At 46.4% G+C, this 25011-nt stretch overlaps 1 protein-coding gene across 2 annotated transcripts in view; it reads right to left on the bottom strand.

Moving 5' to 3' along the window:
* Window positions 1-18709, bottom strand: part of LOC116273307 (gliomedin-like) — a 28755-nt gene extending 10046 nt beyond the window's left edge. The window contains exons 1-4 of one of the 2 annotated variants that reach the window (XM_031662301.1): window positions 18140-18709; window positions 12152-12169; window positions 11712-11819; window positions 514-660 (exon numbers count right to left, since the gene is read on the bottom strand). In XM_031662301.1, the coding sequence (XP_031518161.1) occupies window positions 514-660; window positions 11712-11819; window positions 12152-12169; window positions 18140-18212 (346 nt within the window). In that variant the 5' untranslated portion in view covers window positions 18213-18709. The remainder of the gene's footprint in view (window positions 1-513; window positions 661-11711; window positions 11820-12151; window positions 12170-18139) is intronic. The other variant, XM_031662300.1, reaches the window with a different exon arrangement.
* Window positions 18710-25011: the final 6302 nt, after the last annotated feature.

Raw genomic sequence — 25011 nt, 5'->3', positions numbered from 1 at the left:
TCTTCTTTAGTTTCTTGAATCTGTTGCCATCCCTACTGAGGTTGATCAGGGCTTGGCACAACAATATTTTGCCCTAATTATATGTAAAAAGGCCATTAGGATCAGGGCCTGAGGATGGCTCGACCTCATCAGTGAAGCAAATGCTTGTGCTTCCTGTCAGTTGTCCTCTGAGGTGTCGTAAGTTGCCTGCTTACTTGTCTTATTCTGGATTGTGCTGGATTTCAATATATCTTGGAAAAGAAAACTTCCTTTATTCCATTCAAGTCAACCGTGGTTTTTAGACCCAATTACCTGAACCATGTATGCTTAGAACCCAGATCTGGTCTTGCCACATGGAGTAACATGCTCAGGTTTCTCCTCTTTGAAAGCATAGAACTCCAAAACATGCTGCAAAACAGATGGCCACATAAGGCCATAAAGGAGAAAAGACACAGGAGCAGCCCTGGTGTTCGAAGCCAGGAAGTTCTCTGGGCACACAAGCCCTCAAAGAGAGCCAGAGCGCACCCCTCTTACCTGCCAGGAGCACATCGTTGGACACATCTCCTTTGTCACCCTTTTCTCCCTTCTGCCCTGGTGGGCCCTCATTTCCCTGCAGGCCCAGTTCACCATGGTCTCCCTTTTCTCCCCTTTCCCCTGGATTTCCTGCAGCTCCAGGTATCCCTGACCAAAAAAGCAAATGACATGTTAGCCTATGGCGCAAAAAGTTCTGGCATACCACTTTATATTATTGTACTTTGTGCTTTACAGGGAAGCAGTTTTATACACCAAACATACAGCTTTTCATAACTGTTTTAGAGCAGTAGTGTGACCATACGTTCATTAAAGAACAGCATTTCCAGGTGGCTTTGCTGGATTATTTATTTATTTATTTTTTGAGACGGAGTCTGGCTCTGTCACCCAGGCTGGTGTGCAATAGCACGATCTCGGCTCAATGCAACCTCTGCCTCCTGGGTTCAAGCAATTCTCCTGCCTCAGCCTCCCAAGTAGCTGGGATTATAGGCGTGAGCCACCACACCCATCTGATTTTTGTATTTTAAAGAGACAGGGTTTCGCCATGCTGACCAGACTGGTCTTGAACTGACCTCAGGTGATCCGCCTGCCTCGGCCTCCCAAAGTGCTGGGATTACAGGTGTGAGCCACTACTCCTGGACTGCTGGATTATTTTTAGAGAAATCTGGCTGAGCCAACAGGTTGGAGAGAGGAGTGAACTGCAAGAGGGGGCGATGACAGCAACAGTGGAAAGAAGGTAAGGAAGGCCTAATGAGAAGTCTGCAACCATGATGCTCAGAGGCGTGTATCTGCTGCCATAATAGTGAGTGTTAAACACATTATTTAGTTTATTCCTAACAACATATTGGAGTGGTAGGCTTGGCAGTCATCCTTACTCTCATTTTATAGATGTTGAAATTAAGGCCTACAGTGGTTATAACAGATGCTGCCAAGTCAGAGCAGCAAAGCACCTCTGATTCCATCTCCAGTGCCCTTTTCTGTGACCTTCCAATGCAAAATACTTTCAATCACAATAGGAAAACAGGTAAAGTTGCTTTAGGACAACCATTAATAGGGATGGTGAACAAAAGGTAGTGGGTGAAATTTCTGCCTCTGTTCACGGGGAGCTATGACTACCGGAATTGCTGTCCTCCCTACATTGCTAGAAACCAGTCAAGGTCTAAGTAACAGCTTGTGTCAGCCTTGAACCCTGAGCAGTGAAAGCACCCTTGGATTGTCCCAGTTCACTGCTGGGAGGTAGTTCCCAGTGGCACAGGGAGGAGGATCTCAAATAGCCTGTCAATCTCACTAAGTTGAGGGGCCAAAAACCAGAGTTTGGGGAGATGGAGATGGCTAGAATTTGCAAGATAGAAGAGCAGAAAGACGACAGCTGTGTGAGAGAGCCCTGTGGATCTGCAGAGGGCTCTCTTGAACCTGTGACTGAGGGATGACTTCCACACATGAGGGAATTCCAGAGGGCTGGGAAAGGAACTCACACACTGTTCGCTATAAAATTCTCAGGGCTCACACAGCAAAAATTTCTCATTCCCACGGCTAACATGGAGAAATCTCATCAAATACTGAAATACTGGGTAGAGTCCTTGAAAAAGTCTGGTTTTAGTAGTGGGGCTAAATTAGCCCCAGGTTAAAGGCTGTGGTGGACCCCATCATTACAAAGTTTCAACACAAGTTTCTAAAGGATCAAACCTATCTGCCAGTGATTTAACTGCCTGACTCTGTGCCTGCTGAGAGTCCAAAATTTGAATCATTCAGTTCATTTAACTCAGCGTATTAGCAATTTAAGCAAGAAAAAGTATATGATCATCTCAAGGATATAGAAAAGGCATTTGATACAATTCAACACCCATTCTTGATTTGTCAACAAACTGGGAATAGAAGGGAACTTCCTCAGTCTGGAAAAGGGCATTTACAAAAAAACCTGCAGCTAACATCATCCTTAATGGTGAAAGACTGAATGTTTTCTCCCTAATATCAGAAAGAAGGTGATGGTATCTAATCTCATCACTTTAATTTAACATCCTACTGGAGGTCCTAGCCAGTGCAATAATGCAAGGAAAAATAACTCAAAAGCGTACAGATTGAAAAGGATGAAGACTGTTTGCAGATGTCATGATTGTTTACATAGAAAATCTCAAGGAATCTATAAAAGGCTACTAGAACTCTTGAGTATACAGTTATACAGGCTCCTTGAGAGGGGAAGTTATTATCTAATATTGTACTAAGTTATTGCCAGATATGGATCAATTACCATGATACCCTATCTCAGAGAATATGTGCTCATTTTAACAACCACCCCTTGGAGATATTGCTTAACAGAGGTATTGCCCAAGTGGCAGAGATTTCAGTGATGGGGAAGTGAGCATCTCACAATACCCCACAGTTCATATCCAAATGCCCTGCATTGCCACCAGATTAATTATTCCCTAAAACAGCGGTTCCCAACCTTTTTGGCACCAGAGACTAGTTTTGTGGAAGACAATTTTTCCATAGACTGGGGTGTGGGGAGGGATAGTTTTGGGATGATTCAAATGTATTATGTTTATTGTGAATTTTATTTCTATTATTACATTGTAATATATAACAAAATAATTATACAACTCACTATAATGTAGAATTACTGGGAGCCCTGAGCTTGTTTTCATGCAACTAGACAGTCCCATCTGGGGGTGATGGGAGACAGTGACAGATCATCAGGCATTAGATTCTCAATAGGGTTTGTACTCCTATGAGAATCTAATGCTGCTGCTGATCTGAAGGGCGCTCAGGCGGTAATGTGAGCACTGGAGAGTGGCTGTAAATACAGGTGAAGCTTCGCTCAATCATCCGCCGCTCACCTCCTGCTATACGGCCCCGTTCCTAACAGGTCATGGACTGATATGGGTCCAGGGGTTGGGGACCCCTACCCTAAAAATAAACCTAGAGCTCTTAGCACCTTTCATTTACCCCAGAGCAGTAATAAATATTCAAAATGGTTTCTGCTCTTCCATATTCATGCTCATATTCCATATTCAGGGAAGTGTCTGCAGACTATTATAAGGATGACAGCAGTGCATGACAAAGCCTCAAAGTGTTGATCACTGTTAGAAGAAAACTGTAGTGAATAAAAAAAATTTGCTAGATTTCAACCAACCAATAAAAAAAAAAAAAATCTTAGTGAAAACCATGAAATTCAGCTGCAGCTGGGAGTCAGAAGTCCCAGGGTCCTCACCACTACCAGTGGTAAGCTTGGGCGGTGGCTGCCCGTCCAGTGGAGCTTGGGGAGCACAGTAGAAGAGGATGTGAAGAGGAGCAGGGGATCCCTCCACTGTCAGCGGTGGCTCTGCCATGGATTCAGTGATATAGGGGTCAAATCATGCCTCTTTGAGGGGTCATGGCTCGTAATACCTCCCTCACGATAGCACCAAAAACCTGTTGCACTGGCTCCTCCCAGCCCTCAGTCATCAGGACATCTGGGTGGAAAGTGGTTCACTCACTTGAGAAGAGCCCTTCTGCCAGGCCCTCTGTGTGAGAAGACATTCTTTTGTCAGTGTTTTAAATAGGCAATTTGGCACATTATCTGAAGGAGACAAAAGACAGGGCATTGCCATAGAGTCCAGCCCGCACAATGCACCAAGTGTAACTGACACCTTCGAAAGGTTTCACGTGACCCAGATTTAGCAGTGCTCAGGGAAATGGTATCTGCTGGTTACTGCAGGGATATCTTCTTCAGGCATTTATTCTAGTCACAAACAGCCTTCTGCATCATCAGCTTATTTCCCCTTCCTTTCTTTTCTTTCCTCCTCTTATGTCTTTTATTTTCTTTCTCGGAAAGGCCATATGTGAAATAGGGGGCAGCTGTTGTAATGCGCCCCCCACAGGGGCAGGTATTTAAAGCTATTCAAGGCCTTTGCTTGAGGCTGCATTTTGACTCTAGTTGGGAAATGCATGATCATTTTATAGCTTTCATTAAGAAAGGGTTGGGGGACATTTTGTCTGCATAGAGTCTGCCTTTGCCCTCTTGTCCACCATAGCTCTGACAAAGCATCCCCTCGTCTTTGTTGGTAAAATTGCCCTGGCTGTGCTTTCGCTGTGGTATGTCAGAAATTAAATACCACCTAATCACGATTCACTATCAGGAACCTGTGTGTGGCATTTTCTTCCCTGCCCTGTCCCAGGGAAGGTCAGGGATGCCAGCTGTGCAAAGTGACACTATGACACTATGTGATGTGGACCCCTGGCTGGCTTTGAGTCGGCACATTCTGCCAGAGAAGAAAGGCCAGACTCTGCCTGCCTAACTTGTGCGAGGAGCGGCTCTCTACTGTTTTTCTCTGGTGTCGCCCACTCAAAACAGTTTCATCAGCATTCGGGTTTGGAGTTGTGTGATATCTCGAGACTGAGGTCAGCTCTCATCTTCACAACATGGGGTGAGGGAGGATGTTTTATTTTCAGCAGTATCATCTGTTGCTAAGGCGGGGGAAAGGGGCGAGAGGGTGTCACACAAAACCCAGTCCTGAGACACGAATATGGAGGAGGGTTTCATTTCTGTTTTTATAAGAATTTGACTTTTAGAGAAGATACTGCAACATTAACTCTTAAGTGAGAAAATGAGAGGCAGCTGGAAAGAAAGAAACTGCTTTTGAGGCAATGGAACGTCAGACTTCATAGAAGATGCTGGTTGCACAATTGACAACATTTAGGTTTCTTTCAGTTCTGACCTTTTTCTTCAGATCTAGGTTGGTGTTTCCACATGAATACAGAACACTTCCACTTAGATTTCCTTTTGGTTTAAAATAAAGTTTCTCCTTCCCCACTTTTGAAAACAACAACAATAATAGCTAATCCCAGTATAGCACTTACCATGTGTCAAGCCCTCTTCTAAGCACTTTGTATATATTAACTCATTTAATCTTCCTAATAACACTATAAGGGTAATATTATTATTGTTTCCATTTTACAAATAAGGACATTGTGGCACAAAGTGATAACTTGCCCAGGGGCATACCGCTCGTAAGCGGAAGAGCCGGGACACAAATCATCTGGCTCCAGCTCTGCCTCTGAGCCATTCCACCATCATTCTTAGCTTTTCTAAGCTCAGAACCTGAGAAGCTTTGATGTGTCAGTCTCCTGGAAGCAACCATTAGGCTACAGAGCTTAAACTCTGGCTTCATCAGGGTAGTCTTATAATGGCTCCTGGTTGCCTCCTGCGTATGTGGAGCTGAATCCCCGACCTTACTTTGAAGGCCATTACCCTCTAGTCCTACCCCAATCTAGCCAGGGTCCCCACTTGTACCCAGGGGTGGCCTCATAACCTGTGAGCCTAGGCCTTTCTGTTCTCTCCCTGCAGTTAATGCTGCTGCAGTATCTTCTCTAAAAATCAAATTCTCATTAAAAGAACAAAACAAAACAAAACAAACCCAGAAATGAAAGCCTTCCTTCTTATTCGTGTCTTGGGACTGGGCCCCATTCCCCAGCCTTTCCCACCACTCCTCTACTTATTTCCAAGGTGCTGATCCCTCTTCTCTCTCTCGTGCTTTATGCTTAGTTCTACGGCACAATCCATCCTCTACACAGGGTCCTATTTGCTCATCTTCTGCACAGGGGAGTTTGGCTTTTTCTTCTGGCAGTACTGCCTGCTGTGAAGTATAAAGCAGTCTTCCAACCGGAATTAGTAGTTACCGAGTACCTGCTGTTGCACGATGTATCTTCTCTTTCAACTGGATTGTAAGCCCTTATATACAGACACGATGTTCTAGTCTTCTCATTCATGCATTCATTCATTCATTCGTGCACTCATTCATTCATTCTTCATTCATCAATTATTTATTGGGTCTTAGCTGGGCCCTAGCTAAGAGATGCGATGAATAATAAAATCTATAAAACATAGTCCCTGCCTTCACTGACAAACACTATAGTGGACTATTTAAAACCAGAAACCATATTAGAGTTGTCATAACCCAACCTCTTCTGGCTACAGATGAGGAGGTCAAGGCCTCATCTTGGAGTGACTTGCCCAGGGCCTCAGGGCCAGTAAGGGATAAAGGCAAGAGCTCCTAGAACTCCTTCCACTGTTCCCCTCTGCCTTGAAGGCAGGGAACAAGAGGGACAAAATCAACCGTCTCTGACTGGCAGGTTATACTCATTGAACTGTGTGTTCTCAACAGTGTCCTACAGGCCTCTCTGAAGGGCTGGAAGGCTCCCAGCCCTCCCAGGAAGACTCAGCCTTGAAGCTCAGGTTGGAGGGTGTCTGAAGCCCTATATTCTCAATCATTAACTGCACCAGCGTTCAGGGCCCTGGCTTCCTTCCTGTTTGCTCCTGCTCTTTGGCACCTCCTGTAACCCTGCTCTCACAACAGGGCCCAAGCCCCTTGAGCACAGAAGTTGAGTGTCACTGTGGTTAAGAGCAGGGGTCCAGAAGTCAGAGAAACCTGGATTCAAGTTCTGCCTCCTTCACTTATTAGCTTTTGACATTACACAAGTTATATCCAATAATTCAACAGTGAATTTATTGAGCTCCTTGGCTGTGTGTTCCAGGCACTGAAGGTAGGAACTAAGCAAGACAGACATGGCCAAGCTCTGACAGGCCTCACATTCTGCTTGGGGAGTCAGCCCATCAGCACAACAGCAAATAATCCCCACGGGGTGATTTCAGGGAGGGATATTTCGATTGATTCCAACTGGGGAGTCAGACCATTAGCACAACAGTGAATAATCACCAGGGGATGATTTCAGGGAGGGATCAATATTTTAATTGATCCCACTTGGGAGGTCATACCATTAGCGCAATAGCAAATAATCACCATGGGTCGATTTCAGGGAAAGATCAATAATTTGGATTGATTCCACTTGGGGAGTCAGATCCTCAGTGCAGCAACAAATAATCACCATGGGGTGATTTCAGGAAGAGGTCAATATTTCAAAAGAGCAGGGGATGTGACAGAGTAGGTGAGACAGGGGCTAGACACAGAGGCCAGGGATGATGATGTACACGAGGTGACATCTGAGCTAAGACCTGCACCATGGGAAGACAGGGGAAGTCAGGGAGAGGGCATTCTGGGCAGTGGGCACAGGCCACTATGCCCTAGTCCCATCCCAATCTACTCTGGGTCCCTAGCGGTACTCGTGCTAAGGTCCTGGGATAAGGGTGGGCTTGGCCTGTTTAAGACAGAAGTATTTCCATCTGGAAAAAATATGGCTCACGAAAGTATTCATGCCCTTGGGTTGTTGTGAGGACTAGATGAGTTGAGTGTACGGAGACCTTAGTGGAGTGTCTGGCAGTAAATGCTGGCTGCGTATTATGGTTCCGAAGGTTGTTGCTAGAAGGCACACCCCACCCTAACTGGGTCCCTAACTCTGTGGAACCCAGGCCTTTTTTCCTTTTCTTCGAAACAACACTTGTTCCCTCTTTGTGGAATGCACTCCCACACCTCTCCTACCCCACCCCTGCCTGGCAAACCACGAATGATCCTTTAACTCTCAGTTTAAATGACAGTCCTTCCTTCTCTACAGTCACAGCAATGGCCTGGCAGGTTGCATACCCACGTGAGGACCTGCAGGGCCATCCTGGGAGCTGGCTGCTTATCCAAAGGTCTGGAAAGGTCTGGAAAGGCCTGGGGCCAGCCTCCAACCTCGCCTGACTGTGTGACCCCACCCTCTGTGTGCGCCGGGCCCTCCCTTCATGTCTGGCCAAAGCTGTTACCTCCCTGCCCTCCCTCTCTATCACTGTACCTCGGAGCACCTCGTTCTTCCCTTCAAACACACGTCTCATGTTGAGATGGTAGGTGGATGTGACTGTCGACTATGGATATTGGCCTCGCCACCAAAGATGGAAAGTTCCAGAACAGTGTCTGTGTCTTTTGTGGTTCCCCAACAGCACTCGACGTCTGTTGAATAAGTATTTGTTGATGAATGTCCCCACCCTCTCCTGGTGCTCCTCTTGCTGCTCAGTCCCCTGCTCAGTCTCCTTTGCTGACTCGTCCCCTTCTACTTGGTCACTTGAGGTTGGACCTTCTCAGGGATGAAACCCAGCCCCTCCTCTCCTGCCAGGCTCTCTCCCTAAGTGACCTCACCCCCTGCCCACATGCCCAGGTGCCTCGATGACTCTCTGATATATATCTCTCACCCCAGACCTCCTCCGACTACAGACCTGTTTTCCAAGGCCACCATCCCACCTCCTCCTGGATACCTCAGGGCATCTGAAACTCAGCACATCCCATGCAGAGTCCACGATTGTCCCTTTAGATCTGAGTTGAGTGCAGGGCTGCCCGCCTCACGCAGGAGCAGCTCATCCATCCATCCAGTCGAGCATGACAGCAACCTCAGAGTCAGTCTTGTGCCTCCCTGACCCCCTAACTCCCTGTATCTACTGTCCACTGGGAACTGCTGGCTTCACCCCTAAATATCATTTACCCCTGTGGGTCTTTCCGCCCCTGCCCACTGTCTGCCGCCTACGGAAGCCATCTCCCTGCCTCTACGCTGGCTCACTCGCCTGCCGGTTCCAGTGCGCTCTCCATGCAGCAGCCACAGTGGCATTTAGAGAGGCAGATCTGATCCCATCAGTCTCTCCCACCTGACAACCCTCTGGGGCTTCTCATGGCCCTCAGAAGGAACCCTGTTCCCCTCAGTGGCCCTGCTGCCTCTGGACCCTCCTCCCTATCCGTTTCCTGCAAATGCTGGGTAGGAAGGGAATCTGTCCCAGGGCTCAGGAGTGGGTGAGGAGGGAAAGTGCAGCCCTGGGGCCTCAGCAGGGTTAACAGGACAGTGTGGCTCTTGCTCTGCAGCCTGAGCTGGCCCATGAAGTGAGTGACCCCATCGAGCTGGGTTCTTCAGATAGCCTTTGGTGGCTAGTCTCCCACTTCCCCTGGCCTGGGACAATGGACTCCTTGTGGGGGCCTCGGGGACTCAACTTCCACCCTCAGTATGAGTGGAGGCTTCACGGTCTAACGCTGCCAACCCCCAGAAGCCTTACTCTCTGGGGTACTGCTGTAGAGAAGGGGGTCTTTGCTGTAGTTCCTATGAGATCTCCCAGAAACCAAGGATTGGGGTCACCCTCCAGTGACAAACAGGATCCAACACCTTCTCCCTTCTCTGCTGCTGTCCTCTGCTCCAGCCTCTTCCCTTCCCTCCTATAGCCTCTCAGCACAGCTGTCAGGCCAGCCTCTCATCCATATGTCAGGCATAGCACTGTTCCACTTCACATCCTCCCTGTTTTGCTCTGAGTACAAACCACAGTTCTTGAAATGCCCAGGGCTGACCTGATTTGGCCTGATTACCTCTCTGATATCAACTAGACTAGGTTAGCCACTCATCCCTTCTGTCCAGCTGCCCTGGCCTCCTTGCTGATCCTCAAACTGTCCAGGTACCCTGGTGACTTATATGCTCTGCGCAGAGCCCTCTGCCCCAGAAACCCGAGACTCTCTTTTACCTCCTCCTGGTATTTGCTCAAAGGCTCCTTCTTAGGGGGTCTTACTGGCCTCCCAATCTAAATGTACCGCCTCTAACCCCACTTAAACTTCCCACCCCTTTCTATGATATTTTTTCTCCTTACCATTTATCACCATGGACCAGACTGTATATTTTGTTTATCTTATTTACTATCCATCTCTCCCAACTAGAATGTAAGCCTCATGAAGGTGGAGGAGGGGAGCTTATTTCTGAATCTCCAGCATCTAGAATGGTACCTGCCACACAAATATGTGCTCCATAAATGAATGCACTTTTTCTTTTCTGTACTCCCTGGGTTGCAGACTGCATGCAAAGCACATCCTCAAGGCCAGGGATCTGTCTCAAGCCTTTTTGAAAACCACCCCTTTCCTACGTGCCCCACACCCAGCTCTAGCAGGGTGCCCTCCTGCCCCTGAGCCTGCCCTCCTCATGCCCCTTGCCGAGGCCTCAGGACTGAATCACATTTTTGGAGTCTCCCTGGGATAAGCTAATAGGCATCATTATTCTACAGCGATGCTCATGTATAATTATAATTATTATCCTATATGAACGATCCATTGCTGCTCGGTAATTCCAATGGTAATTGCTGGCCTTCTGAGAACTGAGCTGGCTTGGACGGTGTGTGCCCATTTTCTCTGAAGCTGCCCTCTGGAACACAAGCAGGTAGGCACTGCCAAGTGGCAGAGGTGCTCGACAATTTTTCCCTCTCCACTGGCCCTTACTTCAATTGCTAATGAGAATAAGAGTGGAGGTGACCAAAGGAGTAATTGCTGTCTGGAAGAAGTTTCTACCATTTCTTCTAGTCCAGGGCAAGTCCAAGTGAGTTTGGGTAGCAGAGCCAAGAGGTTGAAAATGAGACGGTGCAGTGGAGTCTCTGGCCGAAAACAACCTCCCTCCCCTCTCAGCAGTGGCCTTGACGGGTGGCTGACAGCCAGGCCTTCATAGGAGCCTCCTGAGTTGTTTTTTACCCTCTGGTCTTTGAGCTCCCAACACACCATGTGCTAGCTTTCTTCAGGTGGATCTGCCCTGGGGATCCCAGGACGGGGGCTCAGAGCCCTTCAGAATCTTCCCCTCTGTGCCCCAGCCTCCTGCCAGGCCCTGCACCAGCCCCTGCTTCTTACTGCTCCCTGGGCTCATCTGATGCCTTGGTGCTTCTGGGTCTTTGCTCCAGTGGTGGCACGGCCCTGCTCGTAACAGGGCACAGGAAGCTCCTCCGAGATGCCAGCCATATCTTCGTAGTTATCCTGTAGCCCCTGAAGAGGAGACCCTTTGACCTGAGTGCCGGCCTCAGGGACGCCGGGATGCTGCCTTTCCACTCAAGCAGTTTGAGCTATTCCTCTAGCCAAGAAAAGCTTTACCAGGGGCCAACATCAATTCATTGATTTTCAACCAAACACAGATTCGCTGGGCAGGCGGAGGCAATAGAGGGCAAGGCAGGAGCTGAGGCTCGAAAGAGCATGTGCCAGCACCAGCTGTCACACGGCCCACAGAGTGCCCCTCCCAGGGCTGTGGGCTCCTGCTGCTTCCACCTCCCGTCTGCAGAAGGGAGTCAGTTCCCAGGAGATGGCTTCTCCAGTTTGAAATAAACATCTGTCAAGGTGGGACCAAGAAGTGTACCCTTGGTATCCCAGAACACAATGGCTTCTAGGTAAGAGTTAAACAGGTCTTACACTGTGCAGAGATGAAGCACCTTACCCCTGCTGCACACAGCTTTAGTCAACCCAAATGCAATCATGGAGATAAACAACAGGGAAATTAATTAGAAGAGTTGCCAAAAATACCCATTTTTCCTCTTTTTCCATTTGCTCCTTTTTCTCCTTTTGGGCCCTGAGGACCAGGCTGTCCATCCGATCCATTGTGTCCTGGCAACCCGCCAGCTCCTGGAGGTCCTGCATCAAAACACAGAAACAGGGACGTTAACAACAACAACAAAAAACATTCTTCACTGAAGTTACTGTAATTTCCTTTACCGATGAAACTGAGCAGGCATCAATACCTTTTCCACATCCTCTCCCACTTCTTCCCTTCCTTCTCTGGCAAAAGCAGTGCCAAGTAGGGGAATGGTGATGGAGGAGCCTCAGGTGAGGGGCACAAAGAAGGAGACACACAGCAGGACAGCCTCCAGGCTCTTGCCCTCCCCTCATCTGTCCCATCAGAGAGATCCTAGGGGTCTGGCCACCCACAGCCTCCCCTTAAACTAGAAAAGTCCAAGGGCTCTTACCTGGTGGTCCGGGAGGTCCTACAACAGAAAAAAAATTTAAATGAGAAACCATGGGTGGAAGAAAGAGAAACCAGCATCGAACCCAGAAAACAAAGATCACCCCCGACCTTCAAATCTCCTAATTATCTACCGACCCTAAGCAACGGATTCTACACCTTGTATTTAGAACTCATTATATTTGGCCAAAAGACCCTTCCTTTAAAGCAATTCAACAAAGACCCATTTGCCAATCAAACCACATTTGCTTGTTTCAAGGAACCAAGATTAACTTCTGAGCTGTCCTCACTGTAGATTCCTAAATTAGTCATCTCTCAAGCAGTCAACCTAATAAACGGAGGGCCAGTAACAATACTGGTGGCCATGAATGCAGCCCTAGCACAGGGGGTTAGCAAATGATGGTGCTGTCATTGTGGGGCTGAGATTTGGCTGTCCCAGGAGGCCTCCAAGTGTTCTCATCTAGCTAGCTTGTCTCATCTGAGCCACTGGGGGGAGTCGGGAGTGAAAGCTGGCTGGCTAGATTTCTCTTTTGTTATATGAACTAGCCTGAGGAAAATTGAGAGCCCAGATCAGGTAACACATACCTTCCTTAGCGTGTAATTACCCAAGGATCTAAGGGGTTCAGATGAATCCAAATTGATTTTGCTCCCACAAATAGGGGTGTCTTATTGTCAACTATTCTATTTGAGTACTCAGACAAGCTAATGAGGTTGTAACATGAGCAGTTGAATTCCTTTTGTTTCTTTTTTTTTTTTGGAGACGGAGTCTCACTCTGTCGCCCAGGCTGGAGTGCACTGGCGCCATCTCGGCTCATTGCAAGCTCCGCCTCCCGGGTTCTCACCATTCTTCTGCCTCAGCGTTCCAAGTAGCTGGTACTATAGGCACCCGCCACCACACCCGGCTAATTTTTTTTTTTTTTTTTTGTATTTTTAGTAGAGACAGAGTTTCACCGTGTTAGCCAGGATGGTCTCGATCTCCTGACCTCGTGATCCGCCCACCTCTTTAGACCACATATAATGATTACCAATATTGGAATGGCGAGGTCTTTCTATAAATCTAAGCCTGTGACCATTCACAAAACAAGCATTAACTAAGCAGTTACTATGTGCATCAAACTCCACCAAGAAATCCTGGTCCCTGTATCTGTTGTGTTCACAGTCTATGTGGGGAAGATGGACTCTTTGAAATCATAATGCAGTATGAGAGAGCTACAGTGAAGTGTTCACTCCCATACCCCTGACAAAGGGTACTGGGGAAGTGTGGGCATGCAGTGGTCTGAGAAGGCATCTCAAGATGATGATCCTGGAGCCATGACATTGAAGAAATGGGGCTTAAGATGGCAGCAGATGAGGTCTGACATTTCCATGAAGGGGCCACCAGGAGTACAGGTACAGAGGTGGGGACTCATAAGATTCAGGGTGGGAGGAAGTTAGAGGACTGGTCAAGTGTGTAGAGATGAGGCTGAAGAAGGACCTGTGTATGGTGGGTGGCAGAAGCACTTGAATGTCAAGCCAGGAGGTGTAGATGGTATCTGTGAGGCAGGAGGGAGCCATGGGAGGTTCTTAGGCAGGGGGATGATGCTGTGAAAGCAGTGTGGGTTTGATAGCCTCTTTGTAGCTGGAAGATGGATAGAACTAGGTGCAACAAGACGAGAGAGACAGTGACACAGACACAGGAAGAGAGACATGGAGGATGGGCATTGCAGAAAAAAAACCCTAGGGGATCTTTGTAGTTAAACTCGGTGACAAGGTTGTATATAAATGAGCTGACTGTAGAATTGTAGAGAAAGCTAGACATTCAAGAGGTATTTCAGCAGAATGAGCAAGAATCCACATTTGATTGGGTAGGAGACAAAGGAGGAGGACTTTCAGATAACAGGGGGCCAGCAACACAGATAGAGGCTATTTTGACTGGCGTGGGGACTCTTGGGATAAATAGGTGTTTGAGGATATGCTTTCAATACATAACAGCCCTACTCAGGGCAAAAATGGCTGGCTAAGACGGCACCACATCCTCTAGGTTCAGTACAGCCTGTGTCTCCATGACTTTACCACCAGATGGCGCACACGTACTGGGAAGGGGGTGATGTGGCCAGTTAACAGAGGTCAGAGGAAATCAATTAATCATCGTTCCTGATGACAGCGGGAGCCAAATTCGGATACAGAGATTGGTGGAAGGAATAATTTGACTGTAAGACACAAGACTTGCCTGTACACAGTAGGTTTCAAGAGTTCCCCACGACAGTCTGATAACCATGCCCATGCATCAGTACTGTTGGTGAGAGCTCCCGGCTGAAGCTGTATATTCAGGACATATTAGCCGTGGCCAAGGCTGTAACTATGGTGATTAGATTAGGGTGTCCTGCAAGAGCTCCACTGACGCCCTGTGGATAGAGTTCTTCTCATATGAATCCACAGAATTGCCTGCAATGCCTATTAAAATGCAGATACCCAGGCCCTATCTGGGGTTCCTAATTCAGTTTAGATTTAGAGGCCCAAGAATCTGCATTTTTACCAAGCATCATAGGCGACTGGAATGCATCTGGACATGGGCCCTCTGATGTGGTGTGAAAATTTTCCGGGAAAAGAATCAGTCACCATCAGCAGATCCTTAGAGGGGTTCTTGACCCTAAAAAGGTTCAGAGCTACTAGTCTTAAGGCAAGAGTAAAAAGTCTGGGCTAGAATTGGGGATGGAAGAGCGGGAGGGCCACACCCCACCTGGGGAGAGGTAAGTGAGAGAAGAGGCACCAGGAAAGAGAGAGCTGTCAGAAGACACGTGGAGGAGGAAATCCAGCAGGTCTAATGCCCCACAGCTAGATGAGGAGAGAATTTCAGAAGAGAAAGGAAGACAGCCCCAGAGAGCTCAGCAGTCCAGGCAGACATAAAATGTGCTGAGGCATAGGGAGCTATGGTGATGGCAGGATGCCCCCCATCCTCTCAGAATACCAGCCCAGCTCTCCAGGGGCCTGACATCTGGAAGAGCTCCTACATGGGTCAAATAATGTCAAATGTCATGATGTTTGCCAACTGAGTGTTTAGAAAACTGTTTCTCAGCTCCTGACCCTTCTCCCTTTCTTGAATAGCACATCCTCGAGGAATGTGTGCAGACATCCATGTTCATGCTAACAGTGCATGCAAGGCTGGTGTCCGGGGCCTGCCACCCACGCAGGTGCATAGGGTTTCACCTCACAAGGGGGCTTCAGGTGTGGGCTTAATGCTCTGCGGTCGCCATCTAGAAATTCCCAGTGATCATGTTTTTGAATTTGTGTTTTGTAAGTGAAGTCCAACGGGTCAATAAAGTATGCACAGAGGGCTTGGTGGGGTCTCACCTCCCACCACCTTCCTAGGACATGCCACCTGCTCCCTTGTCCCATGATGTACTCTTTGTACTCTCTGTACTCCTTGCCCCATCAGTAACTTCTGCCACCTTCCACCCTGGTAGGGGCTGGGGCACAAGTGCAGGAAAGGTGGGGCTGAGTGTTGCCCTGCATGCCTGAGTCACAAGGCAAGACCCCTGGTGCCTGTGAGGGTCTGTACTTGCCCTATAAGTATTCCATGCTTCGCGGAGTATGACATTAGGTAGCAGATAAAAACTCACACCAAAACAGGTCAAGACTGTGGAAGAAAGAAGAAAGCCTTTTTCCTGCTTCTTTTGGACAAGAAACCCTGCATTTTCATTTTGCACTGGGCCCTGCAGATTATGTAGCTCATGCTAACTGTACCCATCCCACACTCCTAACCAGAATCGATTAAAATTGGGTGGATGCTTGATAAGAGCTGAGCCACTTAGATTTTTTTTTTCCCTTGAAATCTAAAATTGGCCCACAATGCCCCTAGTTATGTAAACTTGAGGCCTGTGATGGCCATGAACACCAAAAACAAATCAGTCTGCAGAGAGAAGTGCCAGTTCCAGTCAATTAGTGTTGGCTTTCTGGAACAGCAGAAAAGAATGCTATGAGGCTGTGCTCAGCAGCATTGATCCATGATTGATATTTGCCTAGGTACAGAATGAGAGAGTAGTGACACGTATCATAACTGGGTTAGGGTCACTTGGCTGCAAGGAGAATGTGTAGTGCTTCTGCCCCAATATGCAGTTCAGTAACGTGATAATTTAGATGTTTTCCAACAGATACACATGAAGAGGATGCAGTGAGTGAAGAATAACCTGATAACACGGCTTCTTCAAGACACCTGCTCTCCCAGAAGATATGCTTCTGGGTTCCCAAGGAAATCTGGGCTCCAGAGTAAGATGCATTCAGAAAAGCATGTGTTGTTTGACAAACTCTGTACTAGCAAAAATAACTAATTTCTCTAGCTAGGGGATTACCCTCACAATCCACCTGAGATGTTAAAGGTTGCACAAAATCACATAGCATCTGTCCTGACTGCCGTAGCAGCATAGCAGCAACAGCTGGGCAAGGAAGAGGGACGGGAGCCGGGTTACCTGGTCACAGCTGGACTAGCCTCAAGTTATGAGGACCTGCTTTTTCAAAGATGAATCCAGTGGAACGATAAATCTTGTTCCCAGTCCCCAAGCCCAGGTTCTGCTCTGGCACATTCTTCCTGCCAGGCATCCTCTTAGGGCTCAAGACCAATGCTCTCTGTCCACCCTCTGAAGCTACCCAGTTCATTCCTGGGTCCTGTCACTCAGCCTCCTGCCCACTACCCTGCCCCCAATCCGGACCCCATGGTCTATCCCAAAGCATCCTCTCACTTTGCAACTTGTACTTTTCACATCTAATTTTAATTGAAGAACTTTCTGTGTAAAAGGAGGCCCAATTTCAAGCTGGCATGAAAGGAGAAGGTGCTGTCTTTTGAAAAGCTTTTCAAAGTGCTAAAGAAAACCTACTCAACCCACTTCCAGCACGGATGTCATCCCCTACTCCCTGCCAATCTCTCCTAAGTGGTCTCAATAGCTCCGTCCCGTGCATTCACTGTACAGCCTGGCTCTCAGGTCTATCACTATTAAAAAAATAAAAAAGGAAGAGGCTTTTCCTGTGCCTCTCAACAGGCTTTTGTGCCTGTAATTCCATCCATCCATTTCTCTAGCACTCATTACTGTCGCATGTAACTCTGAAAAGGGACTTCCAGAGATGGAAGAAAGATGCTTAAGCTACAAGAGTTTCAGAATAAAGGACCAAGCTGTTCTGAAGATCTTTAATTTTCAGTGAGGGCCGGAATATGACTTGAGTTATTCAATTAGCATTTCCCAAGAAGCCACAGGATTATAGTTTTTCTCTCTGAGGCCAAAATAAGTGAACGAGAGTCAGACTTGGATTTGGGGTTCCTGAGGGGAGTTTCTTTCTTACCATCTCACCTCCATTCATACACTCATATACCCACAGGTTTATTCACTCAGCAAACTCACATTGCACTCCTAATACAAGCCAGGTAATGAGAGGGAGGTGGGGGAAGTACTGTGGAAAAAGGCTAGGCTTCCTACAACATGATGCAAACTGTGCAGGTTTTCTCAACCCTGAGAAGCTCTAGCCTGGCCTCCCCAGAGACTGGGACCATCAACTGAGAGATCCAACAAAAGCTTCAGGTGGCTTCAGGTCTCATGGTCATGTTTTATAGTCAGAGGGGACTACTGTAGCACTCCACAACGTACAGTTTGGGCCACCACACCTGGCCAATCTGGCCAATAAGTACTTCTGATAAAAGAACTGTATCAATTAGCAAGGTCTTTTCCCTTCCATTTTCCCCCCTTTTAAAAACTAATGGGAAAAGGAAAAACATCTATGGCTCTGGTTCAAGGTACCACACGTTTCTAATTACCCAAGTCCTAGTTATTTTCCATGGCTATATTTCTATGGCATACTGAAAATATTATTTTTCATAATCATATTACAATGGGTTTTCAACTCATTAAAAACATCTGGTAAAAGTAAACCAACATGTATTTTTATAACACAAAGTGTCCCTAGGTGTTCATTCTACCACGGGCCTTCGGTGGCGCGTGTGAGCGGCTCTGCTCAGCGGCCGGCCTACCTGTGAGGCAGATGCCCTTGGTGCTGTTGCACAGGTCCACCATCACTCGAATCTGCAGGGGAGAGAGGGTCATCAGAGCAGACAGTGGGCAGCAGGCCCTGGGCTCACCCTTTATTCAGATGAGCAGAAAGCAATCATAAAAAGTTACCAAGTAACTTTAGGAGAACTCGTGGAACTTCAAGCAAAATGCAGTGATACCCCACCTAGTGATGTTGCAGTCAACAATGAATCGTATACAATGGTGATTTCGTCAGATTACAATGGAGCTGAAAACCTTCTTTGTCTAGTCACGGGATAATGTCTTGGTGCAACGCGTGACTTCGTGTTTGTGGTGATGCTGGTATAAACAAAGCTACCACACTGCAGATTATAAAAAGCATAACACGTACAATTACGTATGGTACATAATACTTGATAATACGTGACTATTACTGCTTTATGCATTTACTATGTTATACTTTTCAAAATCTTTTTAAAAAGTTTCCAGCTGACATCTTGACTCCACCATATTTTGTATTGTTATTTTAGAGTGTACTCCTTCTACTTAGAAGAAAAAAGTTAACTGTAAAACAACCTCAGGCAGGTCTTCAGGAGGTATTCCAGAAGGCACTGTTCTCACAGGAGATGACAGCCCCATGCATGTTATTGCCCCTGGAGACCCTCCAGTGGGACAAGATGTGGAGGTGGAACCCAGTGATATTGATGATCCTGACCCTGTGTAGGCCTCAGTTAACGTGTGAGTTTGTGTCTTCATTTTTAACAAAAAAGCTTAAAAAGTGAAAAAACAAAACAAACAAAAAAACACCAAATTTTAAAAATAGAAAATAGCTGACATAATAAGGATATAAAGTATTTTTGTAGATCTGTATAGTGTGTGTTTTAAGTGTTATTACGAGTCAAAAGGTAACAGAAATTAAAGTTTTATAAAGTAAACATGTCACAGTAAGCTAAGGTTAATTTGTTGAAGAAAAATATTTTAAAATAAATTTGGTGTAGCCTAAGTGTACAGTGTTTATAGAATCTGCAGTGGTGCACAGCTATGTCCTGGGCCTCCACATTCCCCCACCACTCACTCACTGACTCACCCAGAGCAACCCCAGTCCTGTAGCTCCATTTATGGTAAGTGTCCTATACAGGTAAGCCATTTTAAATCTTTTTTTTTTTTTTGAGATGGAGTCTCGCTCTTTCGGCCCGGCCTGGGGGGCGAGGGGGCGTCTTGGCTCACTGCAAGCTTCGCCTCCCGGGTTTACGCCATTCTCCTGCACTAGCCTGGCGAGTGGCTGGGACTACAGGTGCCTGCCCCCTCGCCCGGCTAGTTTTTTGTATTTTTTAGTAGAGACGGGGTTTCACCGTGTTAGCCAGGATGGTCTCGATCTCCTGACCTCGTGATCCGCCCGTCTCGGCCTCCCAAAGTGCTGGGATTACAGGCTTGAGCCACCGCGCCCGGCCTTTAAATATTTTATACTGTTGTTTTAGGGTACCTTTTCTATGTTTAGATACATAAATATTTACCATTGTGTCACAACTGCCTACAGCATTCAGTATTGTGACATGTTGTATAGGTTTGTAGCCCAGGAGTAATAGGCTCTACCACATAGCTGAGGTGTGCTGTAGGCTATAGCATCTAGTTTCGTGCAAGTACACACCATGATGTTTACACAACGAAATTGCCTAATGACACATTTCTTAGAATGTATCCCTGTGATTACATGACATTTGACTGTAGTTAACACTTGAAAGAAACTCTTCAAAGATCTAAGAATATTTGCTGTCAGCAGCTTATCTATCAACATCATCAACAGAATTTCCTTGAATTTCTATGGCATTCTGACAGAGGATGACGAGGGAATTGCCAAATCCAACTTTCACCACTGTCATGAGCCAGCCCCCACAGCATCTGGAGGGCTCAATTTGTGGGCCTGCATAAAAGGGGTGGTGAACCTAGTGGTTGGGAGGAAGCACCGACTAACTGGGTGAGCACAGAAGAAGTACTTAACCTCTCAGAACTCTGATCTCCCCCTCTGAATAACATAAGCAGGTGGCCTTGAGGACTGACCTGCTCGGTACCCGGCACGTGGAAACTGCACCTGAGTGGCAGTGATTCTCATGCCATATGGACACTTCCCGCTGGATGACCACCTGTGGCAGGTGGTCACTGCAGCATGGCATTAGCCTGATGTTTTCAAAACCACTGGGAATAAGGAAAACATCTGTCTGCCTCACACCCACTGTATACCCCTTCCCATTCTCCACGCTGCTCCAGTGAGCTTCAGAAAAAACAAATCTGTGCTAAATTCATAGGCTGATACTGAAAGATCTCTAAGATAAATGAAAAAAATGCAAATATAGAGCAGCACATATAACATACTTTTGTTCATGTAAAACAGTCCTGCACACAGAAATGCTTCTATAAGCTTCTCTCTTGCTGCTTTTAAGATAATTTCTTGGTCTCTCTGGAATATTTCTGGAGATAGATCTAGAAAACCACAAGTGAGGGGAAAATGGAGGGCCAGGGTGGAAGGGAGCTGTACTAAACATGATACAGTCTTTGTCTTTTTCAACAATGTCACTGATTACTCTTTCCATTAAACTATTTTTCAAAATGCCATGTTTTGATGTGAGGGGAAAATGATTTTTGTCTTATATCTAGATTTATTCTTTTTGTTAGGAGATCCAGAGGAAAACTCATATTGTATTTACTTTTTGTCGAGTATGTCAACAGCTATTTATTGCCTGTTTTAGAAACTTATTATGGAATATATCATACATATCACACATGAAGAAAATGTGAGCCTGATGTGGTGGATCATATCTGTAATCCCAGTGCTTTTTTTTTCTTTTTGAGACGGAGTCTCGCTCTGTCCCCCAGGCTGGAGTGCAGTGGCGCGATCTCGGTTCACTGCAAGCTCCGCCTCCCAGGTTCACGCCATTCTCCTGCCTCAGCCTCCCGTGTAGCTGGGACTACAGGCACCTGCCACCGCGCCTGGCTAATTTTTTGTATTTTTTTAGTAGAGACGGGGTTTCACCGTGTTAGCCAGGATGGTTTCGAATTCCTGACCTCGTGATCCGCCCGTCTCGGCCTCCCAAAGTGCTGGGATTACAGGGGTGAGCCACCGCGCCCGGCCATCTCAGTGCTTTTTTAGGCCAAGGTGGGAAGATTGATTTGAGCCCAACCAGCCTGGGTAACATAGTAAGATCCTTTCTCTGTAAAAAAATGAGAAATTAGCTGGATGTAGTGGCATGCACCTATAATCCCAGCTACTTAGGAGGCTGAGGCTGCAGTAAGCAGTGATCCCACCACTGCACTCCTGCCTGGGTGACAGAGCAAGACCCTGTCTCAAAAAAAAAAAAAAAAAAAAGGAAAAGAAAGAAAAAAAAATGTGTACAGATATTTAATGATGAATAATATGACAAACACATATATATGAAATGGAAGTTTACCAATGCCTTGGAAGACTTCCGGATGTCCCCTTACCCCCAGTAGCTCTCTGAGTTGGAGTACACTTATCCATTTTATTCAGATAAGAAAATAGAGGCTTAGAGAGATGCCATCATTTACTGAAAATCAACAGCTTGCTGGTAGAAGAATGGGACTCAGCTCCAGGTTTCCTAATTCCAGGTCCACTCCACTTGTCTATTATGGCTCTGGTGATTATCTTAACATCACCAGACAGAAAAAAAAATGATTCACTGCCTTTAGTCATTTTCATAAACGAATGTAATCAGCTGCACTAGAACAAAATTTATTGTCTTAAAAAATGTGTAATTGCCCATTGAAAGGACCAGAAAAGACTTCACAATGGCTTCATTTGTTGCCTGGGGGATCACAGCAGAAGGGGTGGTCAGAAACAACAGAAGCATCAATAGGGAAAATTAGCCTTTCTCTTTGGTACTAATCACTGATCTGGGGCAGGTGCAGCTTTTGTAAAAACTATGAAGCAGTTTTCATTTCCTGACCTTTTGGTTTCATTTGTATGCTAAATGTCAATTTAGATATTTGCCAGTAAATTTTGTTAATCTTTACTCGAGAATAGTCTTTTAACGAAATTGTTGTAAGAAACTGTGTATATAAGATTGTATTGAGATGAAACATATGGTATATGAAAAGGTGTGGCCATAAAGTTAGAAACTTTTTTCTGGTCATAGGATTAAAAATTGGAATGAAAATAAGAAAACTCCCAATTGAAAGTCACAAAATCTAGATGTTCAAATTAAGGAGTCATATTTGGCATAAAGAACCTCTTAAATCTTGAGGTAGGTCTTGAGAAGGTTGAAGAGTCCTTAGAGGTCATTGTCCTGGGGTACTGGGCATGACCCATCCATGTTGTGGCCCTGCCCCCCAACCTTGTAGAGCATCTCCCAGTGCTCTCCCCCTCCCTGCCCATCACTGTCACTCTGCTCCAGTCACACTGGCCTTGTCGCTGGTCTTGGCTGTGCCTAGTATGCTGTGCAGCACATCTTTACCTGGTGAGCTTCACTGATGCCTCAAGTCAGGCTTTCCCTGGCTCTCAGCTGATGGGAGCCCAGGCAGCCACTCTTCATCACCTAATCTGGCCTTTTGCGTTTGTAGCACTTATCATTATTCAGTACAGTTGACCTTGAATGATATAGGTTTGCACTGTATGGGTCCACTTGTACACAAGCTTTTGTCAGTAAATACAGTCAGTTCTCCATATGCACAGGTCCTGCACCTGCAACCAAACATGGATCGAAAATACAGTATTTGAGGGATGCTAAACTCTCAGAAATGGGTGGCTGAATTTTCATATACGTAGGTTCCACAGGGCCAGCATCAGGAATTTGAGCATGTGCGGATTTTGGTATTCACAGGTGTCCTGGACCCAATCCCCCACAGATACTGAGGAATGACTGTATTCTCTTGCTTATATGTTTATTACCTACTCCTGCTCCCCAGAGAAAGGAAGCATTTTGAGAGCAGAAAAACTTATTTGTTTTGTCTGCATCTCCTGTACTATGTTTTGAATATGTCCTCCCAAACGCATGTGTTGCAAACATAATCCCCAACATAACAGTGTCGGGAGGTGGGGCCTAAAGGAAGAAGTTTAGGTCTGCAGAACCCACCCTCATGAATGAATTAATGCTGATTATAAGAGGGCTTGAGTTCACCCTCTTGCCCTTTTGCCTTCTGCTGTGGAATGATGCAGGAAGAAGGCTCTCACTAGATTCCGGTCCCCCAATCTTGGACTTCCCAGCCTCCAGAATTATGAGAAATAAATTTCTGTTCATTATAAATTACCCAATCTGTGTTTTTCCATTATAGCAGCACAAAAGAGACTAAGGTACCCTGTGTCTAGAATAGTGCCCGGTCCCAGGCCTGGAACTTCTCTGCTGAGGAGAAGGTTCAGGTGTGAAAACACATCAACAGTCTCCAAGGGAGAGTTTCCCTGAGAGAAGGTGACAGTAAATTGCTAATCAGTTCATGGTACAAGAATCTGGTGGTGCTGGGGAGAGGGTGGGTGAGGCACAGGAAAAAGTCCAATCCAGCCACGCTAGCATGGAGGACAGACTTGGTGGGAACAATGGGCTGTCAACCCAAGTGCAAGATAATAAACAGTAGCCCCGAGAGCTCAGGATGAACGCACTGTTGGCTGTAAGCATCACTGAGGAGTGAGAATTATCTCTCAGAAGAAACACTGGGGCCCATCAGGTTCATCTCCCAGGTGGGAAGATCAATGCAGCAATGGACAAGGACACATTACATTGCACAAGGACTTGTTTTCAGCATTGAATGTTTGGTAGCTGCTATGGTTTGAATGTCCCTTCCAAAACTCATGCTGAAACTTAATCCTGAATGTGGCAGTACTGAGAAATGGGCCTTTTAAAGAGGTTATTGGATCATGAGGGCTCTGTCCTCAAGAATGGATTAATCCATTCATGGATTAGTGGGCTATCATGGTGGGGAAACTGGTGGCTTCACATGAAGAGAAAGAGAGTCCTGAGTGAGCACACTTCAGTCCCTTGCTACGCGATGCTCTGTCTCACTTGGGACTCTTCAGAGAATCCTCACAACAAGAAGGCTGTCACCAGATGCAGCCCATCAACCCTAGACTTCTCAGTCTCTATCACTGTAAAAAATAAATTCCTGGACAGACGCGGCAGCTCATGCCTGTAGTCCCAGCACTTTGGGAGGCCGAGGCAGGCGGATCACCTGAGGTCAGGAGTTCAAGACCAGCCTGACAAATATGGCGAAACCTTGTCTCTACTACAAATACAAAAAAATTAGCTGGGTATGGTGCCACACTCCTGTAATCCCAGCTACTTGGGAGGCTGAGGCAGGAGAATCACTTGAACCCATGAGGCAGAGGTTGCAGTGAGCTGAGATAGAGCCACTGCACTCCAGCCTGGGCAACAGAGTGAGACTCCATGTTGAAAACAAAAATCCTTTTCTTATAAATCATCCGGTTTCAGGTATTCTGTTATAATAAACAGCAAGTGGACTAATACAATAGCATTAGGGGAAAAGATAGCACAAATGGGCCCTACTGGTAGCCTGACCAGATTTTCCAGTTTTTTTCTCTGAAAAGGGATTCTCATTGGATTAGCAGAACTCTTGGGGATCTTGGCCAAGGTAGAGGCCCCAGGAGAAAAAGAACAGACTTCTTGCTAACCTGGCGTCAGATGGCTTGAGCTTGTTTTAATTCAAACTAAAGAGAGATGGGACATAATTGGGCAGTATCTGTTAAAAAGAAAATGCTACAAATGAGGAATTCCACCTGGAAGAGTATACAAGGATATCTGGACAAAAATGCTCAAAGCAACATTTTGTGGCAGAACATGCAAAGGCTCATCAATAAGGGTCTTACTGAGCAAATTTTAAAGGATGAGGTAGATCTATATGTACTATTGGAAAG

The sequence above is a fragment of the Papio anubis genome, unplaced genomic scaffold, assembly GCF_008728515.1.
Source record: "Papio anubis isolate 15944 unplaced genomic scaffold, Panubis1.0 scaffold538, whole genome shotgun sequence".
Lineage (NCBI taxonomy): Eukaryota > Metazoa > Chordata > Mammalia > Primates > Cercopithecidae > Papio > Papio anubis.
This window is presented reverse-complemented; position numbering and strand designations above follow the sequence as displayed.